This window comes from Crocuta crocuta, unplaced genomic scaffold (assembly GCF_008692635.1).
Source record: "Crocuta crocuta isolate KB4526 unplaced genomic scaffold, BGI_CrCroc_1.0 scaffold36, whole genome shotgun sequence".
Classification (NCBI taxonomy): domain Eukaryota; kingdom Metazoa; phylum Chordata; class Mammalia; order Carnivora; family Hyaenidae; genus Crocuta; species Crocuta crocuta.
The window spans coordinates 5,083,847-5,100,412 of NW_027532203.1; the positions used below are offsets into that span (position 1 = coordinate 5,083,847).

General features: G+C 35.4%; 1 protein-coding gene across 4 annotated transcripts in view; it reads right to left on the reverse strand.

The window, feature by feature from the left end:
* RELCH (RAB11 binding and LisH domain, coiled-coil and HEAT repeat containing) overlaps positions 1–16,566 on the reverse strand; it is a 111,256-nt gene that overhangs the window by 79,572 nt on the left and 15,118 nt on the right. For all 4 annotated transcript variants that reach the window (XM_077777619.1, XM_077777618.1, XM_077777617.1 and 1 more), the window contains exons 2-3: positions 8,312–8,401; positions 84–155 (exon numbers count right to left, since the gene is read on the reverse strand). In XM_077777619.1, the coding sequence (XP_077633745.1) occupies positions 84–155; positions 8,312–8,401 (162 nt within the window). The remainder of the gene's footprint in view (positions 1–83; positions 156–8,311; positions 8,402–16,566) is intronic.

The window sequence follows — 16,566 nt, forward strand, 5'->3', positions numbered from 1 at the left end:
TACCACTTTATATTTGAAAATATCTCAGCTACTTCTACATTGTCAAAGTAGAAAAAGTCTCAAAAAAGTTTTATGTACACCACCTGCAGCCTTTGTCAGGTTGGCTCGGAGGGCCTGAATGGTCTCCTTGGCTTTCCGTAGTTCAAACTCCAGGACTGGACAGGGATTTGGAATAAACACACACAGGCATCCAACCAAGAAAAGGGAAACAAAAATAAAAAAATAAAAAGCAAGGATGGGTATGAAAAAAAAATACATTCTGTATTGAAAACAGAAAGCATGCAATCTTTATGAAATTTGTGAACGCATGCAGCAGAGTTGGTTTGCAAGCAAACTGGTGAATGTTTTCCATAGTTTTAGAATTCAGGGGGATTGTTGATCAAAGGTTCTAGCTGTCTGACAAGGAATAGCTCTATTTAAAAAGAAAATCTATGGCATATTCTCATTTACGTAAATAAAAATAGTCATCTGGGTGCTTGTACTTCACTCAGTGTAGGTAAGAAAATGCAGTGGAATGTTTTCAGGTGACATCATTTTAGGGGCAAAGACAAAAATTTAAATTAAGTCCAAGCAAATATACTTAAAGAAAACCTTAGTTTTAGAAAAGTCAAAGGTACTTTTAAATGCATTATGTAGAATAATGTTGTAAATCAATACGTAGAAAAATTACTGAATATATCCCTTCATCAAGATATTGAAGAAATATGGTTTAAATATTTAATTAATTTATTAATTTAATTAATAAATGTTATCATAGCTATAAGTTTTTTAAAAACAAATGAATGTTTTCTACAAACGAGCACAGATACGTTAAACACGTACCTCAAAAAATGTTCCTATGGTTTTAGGTTTCATTTAAAGCCAAAGGGTAGAAACAGTTTGTCTTTTAATTTCTATTTAAGACCATTCTAAAGTAAATGTGTACAATTCTAAATGTACAGTACCTAAGGATACTAAGTAAAATTAAGTAGGATTTCAAAATTTCTGATAACTCTCCAAAGAGATACCTCTTCATGTCAAGAGATATCAACTAATGAAACTCAAAGATTTCTCTGGTTTTTGATAAGATAAACATGAATCTGAGGAAACATTTTTAAAAGCTCTTTAAAATGTTTCATCACAAGCAAGATTTAACTAACTGGGAACTTTCTTTAAAATACATAAATATTGCTCTGAAGAAAAAGCAAGCTTAGCTCTGGGGGGGTGGGGAGCCATTTCCGTGAAGTAAAGCTCTGGGAAAATTAAGCGATCTTTGTCACAACCAGATATTTAAAACTTACAGCATTTAAATAGCTCTGCATAAAAACCAGCAAATTAAAATATTTAAAAATGCATTTTTTTCCTGATTGGCTAATAAACAGAAAAAGAAGATGGCAATGAGATGCTATCAGAGACGACACAGCTATAAAAATATATGGAAAAATTAGGATTCACTCAGTTTGCATATTTCCATTAAAAACATCAGATGTAATTGAATCACATCTAGTACATGAAGGCCAATTATTTTGATGCACAGAACTTCACTGCAGCAACATGAAAGCACAACTAAAAGTCAGATGACATGTATGTTACTATTTCTTTTTTGGTAATTAGCAATGCTGATCTGCAAACATTTCTGTGCAACAAAGTTAAAACATTTTTCCTAAAACTTACACTTCTGGAAACAGAGTTTGTGTTTAAAATCAGACTGCACACATTCAGTGTGTAAGTACAAAACAGGTTTAATTTCAAAGCTCTAGGTAATTGATTTTGATCTAAAAATACTTAACTATGCCTTAAGTAAAATCAGTACACGTATTATGCTTTTAGTATCACTTACAATTTACTAAGACATATTACAGAACAATTGCAGATCAGAAATGCCTGCACCAGAATGATAGAAATATGAAAAAAATAAATTAAAAAAAGGTTAAAACACAAACTGTGAAAAACTCAAATTCAACTGGTGAAAAGTTTAGGTGACTAAGAGCAAAACATTGAATGATCAAGGCACAGAAAGCCAGAAAAACCCATGTCAGACGGCAAGAATTTATATTTTTATGCACATCTACAAATACATTGCCAAATGTCACTGAAAGTTACCAATGCTTTGAAAAGATAGTTCTTATCAAAATGAATTCACTCTGCTGCATGTTTCTTAATATACGATATAGACTTTGAAAGACAAAGGCATATATATTTGAAGCTATAGCACATTTCTGTAAAAGCACGGTCTGATCAAGTAATTGCAGTTACATGAGAAATTCACAAGAAAAGTCTGAATAGCTATATTTACACATACATGAATTTGTCTCCTCTTTATTAAAGAACACTAGATTAAAACTTAAAATTAATTATCCTAGAAAGACATAAATTGTACCAAAAGAGATACATTGTACCAAATATTTTAATTCTTTATAGAACTGTTTGAACATGTGTATTTAATTCTTCATAGAGCAGTTTGAGCATGTGTATGTTTGTAAAAACAAAATAAAACACTGTAGGAACCAACTACCAACCTGCTCACTCCACTATCTCAATGCTCTATGAATACGCTAACCCTACCGAAGGCAATTTTATTGGAACTAAAGTAATAAGTGCAAAAAGGTAGGTATATTCTAATATTACATATTAGAATCTTACCAAAATAATCAATGATAACCAGTATAAGCAACTCTAGAGTGTTTGTAATCGTTATTCACCAACCAGGGTTAGAATATTGGTACGCTATCAGAGAGATACGTATCTGAGTGCTGCAAGATCATGTTCTCATGACTTTACATAAAGGTAAAGTGTTAAATTTCAAAGCAGAAAATAAAATCAATCCTTTGTGGTCCAATCAATATAGCACTATGTTCTACTGAAATATTTGCTAGTCTTAGATATTTTGGCACGAAACTCAAAATACTATTTTAGACAAATTTTTCCATAACTCTGATACAACTCTGATCAGAGTCGAGTATTTTTTCATTCCTATTCCTGTTCACTGTTGAAGGGTTCCAATCTATAGGGCTGAGCCAAGGTCCTTGCCATGGTAGACATGAAACGGTCTTCTTTCAAGTCAGATTTTCCTGGATTTTTTCCCCCAAAGTATCTGACTTCATAATAAAATACCACTTCCCCATTTTTTTTTTTTGTTTTTTAATGTTTATTTACTTTTGAGAGCATGAGCAAGGGAGGGGCAGAGCTAGAGAGAGAGAGAGAGAGAGGGAGAGAGAATCCCAAGCAGGCTCCACGCTATCAACACAAAGCTACACATAGGGCTCAAACCCATGAACTGTGAGATCATGACATGAGCCAAAGTCGGACGCTCAACCGACTGAGCCCCTCAGGTGCCCCAACTATTTCTCCATTTTTAATGCTTATTTTATTATCCCAGGAACAGTTCTAAGAAATAAGAAAATTCTTTCCAGGGTATGAGTTAAAATAAAAATCTATTCCTAAAATGATACGAAAATCCTAAGGCAGAACCATTACCACCCCTCCTGAGTTTAGAGAATTCTCCCTGCCTATTACAAACATCAGAAAGGAATACTACTGTTAGGCAAGACTTAGTAGATAGTGAAAAATGAATGAATGGAAGTAAGACACAATCTCCACAGTTTATAGACATTTAGTTTTCTATTCATCCTAGTGGAAAAAAAAAATCCTCTTCCCCAAGCCTTAAAAGAAAAAAAATTATTCCTATTTTTGTCCTCCTTGCTCAGATTCTCTTATAGTCTCTGTCTATCCCTCATCTCACGGTGTTTTTCCGGGTACCATCTTCAATCCTTTTCTTACCCTATGTATCCCACTGGATTGATATTTACTCTTATGGTTTTAACTGAGACAACTACTCTGAAGATTCAAAAATCTTTAAATCTTTTCCCAAAGACACAGTCCTACCTAATTATCTCTAGGATATGCCCACCTGAATGTCTCATAAGTTTTGAAATTCTATCTAAATGAATTTCATCCTCCTCTCAAATCTGCTTTTCCTTCTTCCTTCTGTAGCCTCTCTCCATTAATGGCACCACTATCTATCCAGATGCCCAAACAGGAAACCTGGAGATTACTCTGCACTTACCCCTTGTGCTTACTCAGCCCACATTTATTAAATGTTCGAGCCATATTAATTCCAACCCTTGAATAACCCTTTAAAAAGCTATTCACCTCAACCGTCTCTGCAATTATCCTAGTTCAGACCTTTATGACTTATCATATAAATTACAACACCCTAGGGGCACCAGGGCGGCTCAGTCGGTTCAACATCTGACTCTTGATTTCGGCTCAGGTCATGATCTCACAGTTGGGAGATCAAGCCCCATGTCAGGCTCCATGTTCATCGTGGAGCCTACTCGGGATTCTCTCTCTCCGCCCCTCCCCAGCTCATTCTCTCCCTCTCTCTCAAATAAATAAACTTTAAAAAAGTGACAACACCCTACAACCATATTAAAAGATTGTTGCCTTTAAAGCCTTGTTGGGAGCTTCTGTATCACTTAATCACATACAAAATCATAAAGATTTAGGTAAGGCTCAAAATAAGAAAAACAAAAAGTACTACTGATAGGAAGTACAGATATTTGTACTAGGGGAGAAACACGTAAGAAAGACACAAATGGGCCTATTTAATCTGGTATATCTCAATATGTACGTTGCAGGCCAAGAGCTAAGGGATGAGAGGGGCTCCTGACGCTGATTCTTAGTCAGAGAACAGGCCAGGTTATTTCCCAGGCAAAAATCCAATCATTTTAGAATGTCTACTAGATTGTGTAAGCTTTACAAAGGCTTCAAATGTCTACTTTGTTGGTTACTGTTAACAGAACAGCATAATACCTTGAGTATGGAGTAAGCACTCCATAAATGTTACTTGAATGAATGGATATTCAGAGACTCTGATGCTAAAAGACAGATCGTGTGAAACTGAGACAGGGTTATAGGTGGTTCCAAAATTAACAAGGCCCTTACCACAGTGTCTAAAGTACTATTTATTTATATTATAGATATAGACATTTTCAGGACAAATTCCTTGAGAGCAGAAACTTTATCTATTTCATACTTCTGTATCTAGTGCCTAAAACAGAGCAGATGCTTAAGATGTCTAAAATAAACTTTAAAATGGCAATCCCAACATTTAAAATAACCTGTTCCTTGCTATCTTTAAGAAAACTTGAAAATTTAAGGGGTGAAATACATACGTACCAACCAACACTTTATTTAATAACATACTGAACACTCAGGTTAAGCTCATTTTGGTTTGGTGTCTACTAGTTTTTAAATCATTTTTATGTGAAAATTTACACTTCTAAATTCAGAAATGGAAAATATTTAAAATGAAAAGCTTTTTTACTTCTTTTAAAAGAAAATGGCTGTGCTGAAATCATCTCATATGGGAAAGACAGGATTCTGCTATCCACATGAATGTTCAGGTGGGTCAAAGCTACAGGCTGATGATAAAAGATACATCGTGGGCTCTGGAATAAAACCCTATGTCTTGATCCCTTATCATATGGAGGCTACTGGGCAAATTTATTAATTGTGGTGAGTCTCAGTTTTCTGATCTATAAAACAAGGATATCATGACCTATCCTTCAGGACTGTTAATAAGATTAAATAAAATGTTTTACACACAGCACTCCTGGCACAGAGCCAACAGTCAATTAACATTAGTTCATTTTGAGACGTCTTCCTCTTTGAAGGAAAACCTATACAGACTTGAAAAAATAACCAGATTTTTAAATTTAGGAAAAAGATAGTAAGAATGGTGCTGAAAACAGAGTACCTATTTGTCTTATAAACAGCAACAGGTGAATAGAGTGGAACAGACCCTACATTTAGGTGGTGGGGCAATGAACTCAAATCAATACCTGTGTTATCTATAAGCTCCTTCTGCCCAAGATGGGTATAGAAAATTTTAATAAATTTCTGTTCTTTCTTAGTGAGGTTTACATGGGATCCAATCACAGATGTAGAATCTTTTCTGAATTATTGGTGTTTTGATAAGCCTTTAAGTTACTATCAATGGTGAGCAAGGAGTCGAAAATCTTTTTGAAAATGGGAACTGTGATTAATTGAAACGTTTTCATAAAGTGTCACCCACATATCACATATTGGGTTCAATAATAGGCAATGGTACAAAAGCTCTGTAAGTCTAAAAGTTACTCTCTTATGATAACATATGTTTTTCTTCCCCTTTCCAATGAAGATAGAAGATAGCATTTATTTACATATTAGCACTATATAATGATCAAAAATTACTTTATCTTCCCAAACCTGGAGACAGTATAATCTTTAGATTAAAAATACAAGGTCAAAACCACCATGTATTTACAACATTTCATTCTTAGCTATGCTTGGTTACATAACATTTTGCTTTTACATCAATGTTTCCCCTAAATAGAAACATTAAAATACCGAAATAATGAGAATAATGATGAACCCCTTACATCAGACTAAATCTAAAATATAGGTTTTCAAAATTAAAGGAAAGAAAATAATTACATGACCAATTTTGGGGTAGGAGTTACTTCTCAATTACATAACCATTTGAACAATAATACAATGTACAAAACTAGATGTATTTGATTAGTCTAATAAATTACCATGTATTTAATGTTTGATACATAACATAAAAAATCTAATATCTAACATACACTATATAACTATATAACATACCACTTAACAAATGATAAAGTAGGATAAATTAGTCCTAAAATTATTCAAATAATTTCCATTTAATCTATTGATTTGAAGATATTACTAATGTGATTTGTTGTTTTGATACAACACTCAATAAATAATGCTTATGACTAAATCATGATTTGACATGGGGAGCCACATTCAACTCTTCCAATGACTTCCTCATTCAGTTGATATTGCTACTATTTATACTGCTGAATCCCCTTAGCTTCTGCTAAACTGAAAACAGTTTCATCACTTTTTTTCCTAAGTCCTACAATACCATCTGAGATTTAAAATTATTCAATATTTCTATCTTGAGCACTGAATGAAAATCATATATTGAAATGTCATTTTTAACTAGGTCAAACCTCACTCTTCCTGCGAAGAGGTACTGTTGAAAAGTCAGTTGTGGGCTCTGCTGCTGGGCTATCTGCACTTGAATTTAGCCCTGCCACTAGAGTTGTATATAATCCCTCCTAGTGTCTCAGTTTCCTCGGGAGGAGAGAATGATGACAACCCTGTGAGTCAATGAGTCAATATACATTTAGAACAGTGATTAGATCAAGTGCTACATAAAAATTAGCACTCACTTTTATTCATAATGACCATGAAAGGTAAATATTTGATAGACTGTAATTAACTTCTCACAGTAAAAAGAAGAAAAATTCTAGAAAGGAATCCTCATTATGAGTATTCCCTGATCCCATACTGCCTCCATGGGCTCCATCTGTCCCATGTGGTATCACTCCTGTGCCAGGAGTGCTCACCATTTTGGTGGAGAGCAAAATACCCAACTCAGGTCTGTCTGCTTTCCCCAACTAAGAGCCAATGTTCTATGAAAACTAGAATTCCTACAAAGCACTCCAGAATGACTTCGATTATAGACAGCCACAGCTCTGAGGCACGTGACAGGCACCAGACATTTGACACTAAAGGAGCTAAGCCTGTTACACTGGTAATTTCCTCGGCAGACCCTGACCAGGAGCCTGCTGGTTTCATTAGATGAAGGCACAACACAGCGAGCACAAACTGGTCTTCTCAAGTTCTTACAGACACAATGGTGATGCCTAGAAGGCAGAACTGATAGGAACGTGAAGATGGGAAGGAGACTGGTATGAATAACTAAGCATTTAGAAAGAGTGTTGGTCTTATTGGAATAAGCAAGGTCCCGGAGGCCCCTGCCATACCACATATTAACCCTTCATTTTCTGGCACATAGGATAGTCATGGGAAATTTCTGGAGGGATGCTGTGATAACTAGGGAGCACTTACGGGTCTCAAGACAAAGTTTTATTAACCAACCAGTGTGGAAGTATTTCAACCAATTTTCACAATCAGTAGTGTTTTATTGATATAGAACACCTAAATATCAGCTCTGGTTTGGAACATCAAAGGAACCTGTTTTATACCAGTCAGAGAACTAGATGATTGTAAACTGTTGCCCACAAACAGAACTAAATAAATTTTAGGTGTGCATAACCAGAAACTTACAGCATGACTGGAAGAGGAAGTTGGGGAGTAGGATGTTCCCTACAGCCAATAAATTAGTAACATAACTTTGCGTATTAACTTTTATAATTATATTCACATACCAAATTGTAGAAGGGAATTCCTCATTTTATTATTTCTTGAATGTGAAAGAATCCAAATCTGTCTTTACAATGTTACTCACCTGCCACTCTTTCATCTGTTTCCCTGTTCCCATCATCTGAATATCTTGCAAAGTCTAAAGAATCAAGAGTACTGATGCTTCCAGCTCGATCTGTAACAATGAGAAAAATAAATTTATTTTTATTTAATTGTCAAGATAAAACACTAGAAATCATTTACCTATGATTATTATCAGTTCATAAAACTATGATTCTAAATTCTACTAAAACAGGGGCACCGGGGTGGCTCAGTTGGTGAGCGTCTAACTCTTGATTTCTGCTCAGGTTATGATCCTAGGGCCATAGGATTGAGCGCCATGTCAGGCTCCACACATGGAGCCTGCTTAAGAGTCGATCTCTTTCTCTTTCTCTCTCTCTCTGCCCCTCTCTCTTGTTCATGCTCTCTCTATGAAATAAACTCTAGTGAAACAATAAACTAAGGTAAAAATGCTCATATCAATTAAACTATTTTTTTGAAGTTTATTTACTTATTTTGAGACAAAGAAAGGGGGGGCAGAGAGAGGGAGAGACAGAATACAAACCAGGCTCGACACTCAGCGTGGAGCCCAACTCAGGGCTCAATCTCAAGTGAGATCACGACCTGAGCTGAAATTAAGAGTTTGGTGCTTAACCGACTGAGTCACCCAGGTACCCCTCAATTAAACTACTTTAAAATAACTAAAGTGTCCCTGCCCCAAACTCTGGCTAACTCCTTAACAATGCCCACACAGGGCAGACTGCAACCAGTCTGGTTAAAGACAAAAAAAAAACTGAAATGAAATTTGAGCTATCTTAGAGTTTGCAGACTGAATTCCAGAAAATAATTTCCAATGGAAAAAAAACCAACACTTTTGAAAAAATAGAACAAAATCCTGTCTTCACAACATAGCACATATTTGTCCACTGTACAATCCCAAACTACTTCATACACAAGACCCAGTAAAATGTGACCCAGTCTCCAGACTGAACATGATCAACAGGGACCAACCCCAACTGGAATTAACAGATTAAGATTTAAAAATAACTACTAAAACTACGCGCAGTGAAGTTGAGGAATATGTGCACACAATGAAAAAAGAGAGACTCTTAGCAGAAAAACAACATTAAAAATACCCATGGAAACCCTAAAATAGGAAATTATCTGAAACTTAAAATTCTTCAACAGTGTAATAACAAAATGGAAATAACTGAGGACGGAGTCAGAGACCTTCAAGATAGATTAATAGAAATTATACAATCTTAAGAACAGAGAGGGGAAAAAAAAGATTAAAAAACAAAATAAAAGCCTCAGGGACCTATGGGAAAATAATAAAAGATCTGATAAATGTGAAACTGGGGTCAACAATAGGTAAGACAAGAAAGAGATGGGACAGATACAAATTCAAAGAGCTCAAAGAACACTACTGAAGATAAAGATAAGAGAAACTTAGGCACATCATAATCAAATTGATGAAAACCAAAAATGAAGAGAAAATATTAAATGCAGCCAGAAAAAAATAATATTTTACATATAGGGAAAAAGCAGTTTGAATGACTGCTGATTTCTCATAAGACCCCATGAAACCAAAGGTGTCCAGATTGGAAAGGAAGAAATATAACTATTTCTATTTTAAATATTAAAAAAACTATGGAACTCACAAAAAAATAATTAGACCTAAGAAGTAAGTTTCTAAAAGTTGCAGAACATGAGATCAACACACAAAATTCAAGTTTTAAGATACTAGTGATGAACAATCCTAAGGCAATTTTTTAAAAAAATTTCATTTCCAAAAACATCCAAAGAATAAAATACCTAAGAAAGACACCCCAAGATTACAGATGAGAAGATCCACCCATGTTAGGATAGCAAAAATCCTTAATACACAGATTCAATGGAAATCCTGCAATCCCTATTTAAAAAGAAAATCTTTGCTGACTTTCCCCCCTTCTTTTGCAAATATTGAGAAACTGATCCTAGAAAAAGCAATCTTTTTTTTAATGTTTATTTTTGAGAGAGAAAGAGAGAGAGAGGGGAAGAGCAGAGAGAAAGGGAGACTGAGAATCTGATGCAGGCTCCCTGCCATCAGCATGAAGCTGGATGGGAGGCCTGAAACCCATGAACCGCGAGATCATGACCTGAGCCGAAGTCCGATGCTCAACCGACTGAGCCACTCAGGCATCCCGCCATCTTTTTTTTTTTAAAGTTTAATTACTTGAGCAATCTCTATACCCAATGTGGGATTTGAACTCACGACCCCAAGATCAAGAGCTGCACGCTCTTCCAACTGAGCCAGCCAGGCACCCCCAAAGCTGAAGCAATCTTGTACAAGAATAAGGTATACAAAAGGCTAATGAGTACACTGAAGGATGCTCAACATCATTAGTCATCAGAGAAATGAAAATCAAACCACAATGAGTTACCATTTCAAACCTACTAGATGCCTATAATCAAGAAGACAGGAAACAAGTGTTTCAGAGGATGTGGAAAGCGGAAACCACATACACAGTGCTGGCTGGAATGTAAAATGGCTCTACCACTTAGGAACAGTTTGGCGGTTCCTCAACAAGTTAAACATAGAATTCCCATATGGTATATGCCCTAGGTGTATACCCAAGAGAAATGGAAACCTACATCCACACAAAAACTTGTTCTTTAGTGTTCATTCACAACATTATGCACAATGGCAACAAAACACAAATGAATCAAATGTTCATCAACTGATGAATGGGTAAATAAAATGGGGGTATATCCATACAACGGAGTATTATTCAGGAAAAGTACTCACACATGCTACAACATAGATAAACCCTGAAAACATGCTAAGTGAACGAAGCCAGACACATAAGGTCACATATTGCATGATATAATTCATATGAAATGTCTAGAACAAGCAAATCCACAAAACACAAAATAGATCGGTGGTGACGGAGGAGAATGAGTAGTGACTACTAATGGATATAGGATTTCTTTTAGGGGTTATGAAAATGTTCTGGAATACAGAATAACAATGATCACACAATTTTGTAAATACACTAAAACTACTGAATTGTACCCTTTAAAATGGTGAATTTTGGGTATATCAATTATACCTTACTTTAAAAATAAGACCAAAATAATCTAAGTGTTGGTCAAGATGTGGAGAAATTGGGACCCTCGTATATTGCTGGTGGGAATGTAAAATGGTGCAGCCACTTGGGAAAACAGTTGGCAATTCTTCAAAAGGCTAAACACTGGAGTTACCATATGACCCTAGCCAATTCCTCTTCCATTCAAAACAAATGAAAACATATGTCCACACAAAAGCTTGTATGTGATTGTTCACAGCAGCATTACACACAATGGCAAAACAGTGGAAAGAACAAAATGCCCATTAACTGATGAGTGGAGAAATAAAATGTACATACAATCGAATGTTATTCAGCAATAATAAGGACTGAAATACTGATACATGTTATAACATGATGGAGCTTGAATATATGCTACGTGCAAGAAGCCAATCACAAAAGAACCACATATTACATGTAAGAAATGTATAAAATGTATAAAACAGGCAAATCTATAGAAGCAGAAAGTAGATTAAGTAATTTCGTAGGGCTGGAGGGTGGAAGTGAATAGGATGTGTGATAATGGGTGAGAAATTTCTTTTTGGGGTGATGAGTATGATCTAAAATTAGATTAGGAGATGCTTGCACAACTCTATAAATATACTAAAAACAAGTGAATCATACACTCTAAATGGGTGAAGTTTAAAATACTTAAATTCTGTCTAAAACTATTAATTTTAAAAAATGAAGAACTTTGGAGTTGCAATGAGAAAAAATGCAATTCAAATTCTGTACTTGACAAAAATATCCTTCCAAAATGAAGGCAAGATAAATGTAATCAGTTCCCTAAATATTTTTCACAAAGGTCTTTGTGCCTCATGATGCTCCTAAGAAGAGTTTAAAAAAAGAAACAAATACAAGTGTGTGTGTGTGTGTGTGTGTGTGTGTGTGTGTGTGTGTGTAATCTCAGGGTTGCTTTTTTTTTTAAGAAATTTTTAAAAAATGTTTGCTTATTTTTGAGAGAGAGAGAGAGAGATGGCGTACAAACAGGGGAGGGGCAGAGAGAGAGGGAAGCACAATCTGAAGCAGGCTCCAGGCTCTGAGCTGTCAGCACAGAGTCTGACATGGGGCTCAAACTCATGAAACACGAGATGGTGACCCGAGCTGAAGTTGAACGCTTAACTGACTGAGCCACCAAGGCGTCCCTAATCTCAGGTTTTATAGTGCACCTCAGTACATCAAAGAATCATAAAAGTAGTGAGGTAAAACAAAATAAGACAGTTTTCCCCAAAATCATTTATCTAACACATTCCTTTTTTGAATATCCATTTATTATCACGAGGAGATAATGTTACTCAGAACACATTTTGAAAAATGTTAAACTGCTTTCCCTATTTTCTATAATTTAAAAACATTCATTTGTTAAGGGAAATAATGTGTTAGAACAGGGGTTGGCCACGAGAGACTCTCGAATGCTGAGAACAAACTGAGGGCAGATGGGGTGGGGGAGATGGGCATGGAGGAGGGCACTTGTGGGGATGAGCACTGGGTGTTACATGGAAACCAACTTGACAATAAACTATTTGTAAAAAAAAAAAAAGAAATAAGAGGCTCAGATAATCAATCAAACTAGGGAAACTGAACTGCACTTAATACTTGAACACACTTCATATCCTATTACTATTTGTCAGGTACCATCTTAGGTGCAGGGGATTCTGTGTCAGTAAGACCGACAAAGTCCCTGTTCTTAAGAACAGTCTACAGTGGGGAAGAGAACATTAAGTTAAAGAGAAAATTAATTAATTAATTAGATTCATTCAGATGATCAAAATGGTATAAAGAAAATAAAAGAAGACCAGGCCTGGCTCAGGTCATGATCTCGTGGTTCATGGGTTCGAGCCCCACGTCGGGCTCTGTGCTGACAGCCAGCTCAGAGCCTGGAGCCTGTTTCAGATTCTGTATCTCCCTCTCTCTCTGACCCTCCCCTGCTCACCCTGTCTCTCTCCCTCAGAAATAAATAAAAAACATTAAAAAAAAAAAAAGTTTCAGGCAGACCTGATTCAGGAACAACAGAGGCTGGTGTAAACAACCTGAAACCCACTGTAAACAGTTTGAATTTTATTTCAAATACAAAGAAAACAACAAAGCACACAATTCTTAGAAAATCATCTTGGGTTATATAGTATATTTGACTTATTTTTGCTATAAGGAAAGTGGTTTGCAGAGAAACCAATTAAGTTAGAGAGTATTATGCTAAGTGAAATATTTCAGAGAAAGACAAATATCAAATAGTTTCACTCATATGTGGAATTTAAGAAACAAAACAAACAGACCAAGGGGAAAAAAAGTGAGAGAGAGGCAAACCAAGAAACAGACTTTCAACTCTAGAGAACAAAGTGAGGGTCACCAGAGGGGATGGGTTAAGCAGGTGATGGGGATTAAGGAATCAGAGCAGAGGGCACTGTGATGAGCACTAGGTGTTGTATGGAAGCGATAAATCACTAAATTGTACACTTGAAACTAATATTAAACTTTATGTTAACTGGATCTTAAAAACCTAAAAAAATCATAAAATGAAAAATATTTTAAAAGGCTATTACAGTCACGTAGGTAAGAGAGAGTCAGATTTAATTAAACCAGAATAGTGGCAGGAGAAATGTGAGAAGTGGTCAGATTCAGGTTATGTTTTTAATGTAGAACCACATGTCCTGCTAATACAACAATGTGGGTTTAAGTTAAAAAAAAAAATGACTCCTACAGACTTCATTTACTGAATTTGTAATACGAGATACAAAAGGTGAACAAAGGAGCTTCACAGGTTCTGTGTTTCAAGAGCACGGTAGCGGTGGGGAGAGTCCTGAGCTTTCACCAGATTTGTAAGTGTCCCTAAACAGAGAATACTATATAAACATTCTCACGTAAGTGAAGAAATCAAAGCTGATACTTACTAAGGGTGACCTATCTGGCTAATGCAAAAAAGGGGAAAAACTTGAGGCTAGCTCATCTTTTATTAAAATGGGCCACTTTACACGGTATTTACCATTTGTATTGATGTAAGGAAATAGACTGTGTTGAGAAACCACAATATGGACAACTCAACATAATTATAGAAACGTAGATTTGGACCCCACATAGGGTTCCCCCATATTTTTAGTTTGTTTAAATGATCTCTACACCCAATGTGGGCTCAAACTTACGACCCCAATATCAAGAGTCTCATGCTTTTTAACTGAGCCAGCCGGCAGGTACCCCTCATCATCTTCTTTTAAAACAATCAGTACATGATTGAAATGATTTCACTCTTCACAGAGCTATGTCATTATCAATGTACCTTACCTTTAAATTCCTATTAAGGTGAATTAAGTAAAATTCTATATGTAGCACTCTGCTTAGAATACTGTGTTTGTATCCAGAGAAGCATTTAATTTCCCTGATACAATTTAATTATGCCTGATAAACAATAACTTGCTATTAATTTAAGTTTCAACACAGCATAAACAAATGATTAAAAAAAACACAAAATATTACAGTATCCCTCATTACAGCATAATTTCTTTTATGCATGAGCCAAGAAATAACAAACAATAGTAAACACATAAGTGTCAAAAGTTCACATTGAAAGGGCACCTGCCTGGCTCAGTTCGTAGAGTATGCTACTCTTGATCTCAGGGTCATGAGTTTGAGTCCCACGTTGGGTAAAGAGATTAATTAAAAAAAAAGTTCACATTAAAAATGTGTTTAGCTCAGGAACATTACTTAGCAACCAAAAAACAACAACCGATATATACAACATGAACCTCAATGCTTTATGCTGAATGAAAGTAGCCTTTATACAAGAGTACACACTGTATAATTTCATTTAAGTGGCGTTTTAGGACAGGCAATGGTAACTTATAGTAGAAAAAAGTCATAATAGTCGCTCTTGGAATGGGGTGCTACCTGGGAAGGAACATGAGGGATTTTCGAGAATGAAAGTAATGTATATATTGACAGGAGTTTGAGTTATAACAGGTATATCTTTTGGTTGAGACTCATCAAATGGTACACTTAAGACTTATGTATTTATTGTCTTTATATCTTACCTTGAAAGAAAAAGAATTCTAAATATTGAGCTCTTGTTAATGACATGCAACCAAAGTATTTAGAGGAAAGTATACTGTTGTCTGCAGCTTAATTTGAAATGCATAAAACATAGGATGGATTTTGGATGAACAGAGGGTTGGAGAAATATCTAGACATGAGACAAATCAAGTAAAAAGGGTAAAAATAATAAAACTTGTTAAATTAAACATTGTTAGGATCCGCTGACTCCTAGATTTTAATATTAGAGTTGTAATACTAGAAAATAGCTATTATTGTCTTAAAGGACTAAAAAATATTTTTTTTAATGTTTTCCCTCTACCGTTTAAAATTGAAGCTTATATAGTGAGAATCTGCCTTATCACGGAGGCTACTGATTAATGTTGCTTACACTGCTTTCCAAAATAAGTATATTCAGCAATCTAAATTCCATCAGTAGTAATGTCAATGCTTGGTATTATTATTTTTAATCTCACCAATTTAACATACTGCAAAAGTATAAATTTCTTAGTTATGCATCTCTGATTCCTGGTGAACTTGAACCCTATGAAAAATATATTAGCCATCTACCTTAAGTGTGTGTGTATGAATTTTCTCTTCACATTCTTTGACTATGTATCTAACATCTAGATTTTCCTGATATATTCGTTTATCTGGCCATTACTGCCCTAACCAGAAACTCCATTTGAGCACTATATCATCTACTCTTAGTCACATTTTAACTCCTCATTCTGATCTCTCCAACACATGTATTATGTACAAAGCATGTTCACCCAATGGGATGAACATTTTTCAGCTACTATTCTGGTACTGTGACATCAGTCCTTACTGTTTTATTCCTGATTTTCATAGAATGCTAAGGATGATGTCGGTTGTGGGGTGCCTGGGTAGCTTAGTTGCTTAAGCATCTGAAACTTGGTTTCGGCTTTAGTCATGGCTTCAAGGTTCACGCTTCAAGCCCCAAGCGTGGAGGCTGCTTGGGATTCTCTCTCTTCCTCTCTCTCGGCCCTTCTCCTGCTCGTTGCTCTCTCTCTCTCTCTCTCTCTCTCTCTCTCAAAATAATAAGTAAATAAACTTAAAAAAAAAAAAGATGATGTTGTTGATTTCAGATCAATATTTTTTNGAGAAAAATCTCTTTTGTCTGTGGTTATAAGGAGTTTTTTAAATTACTGTG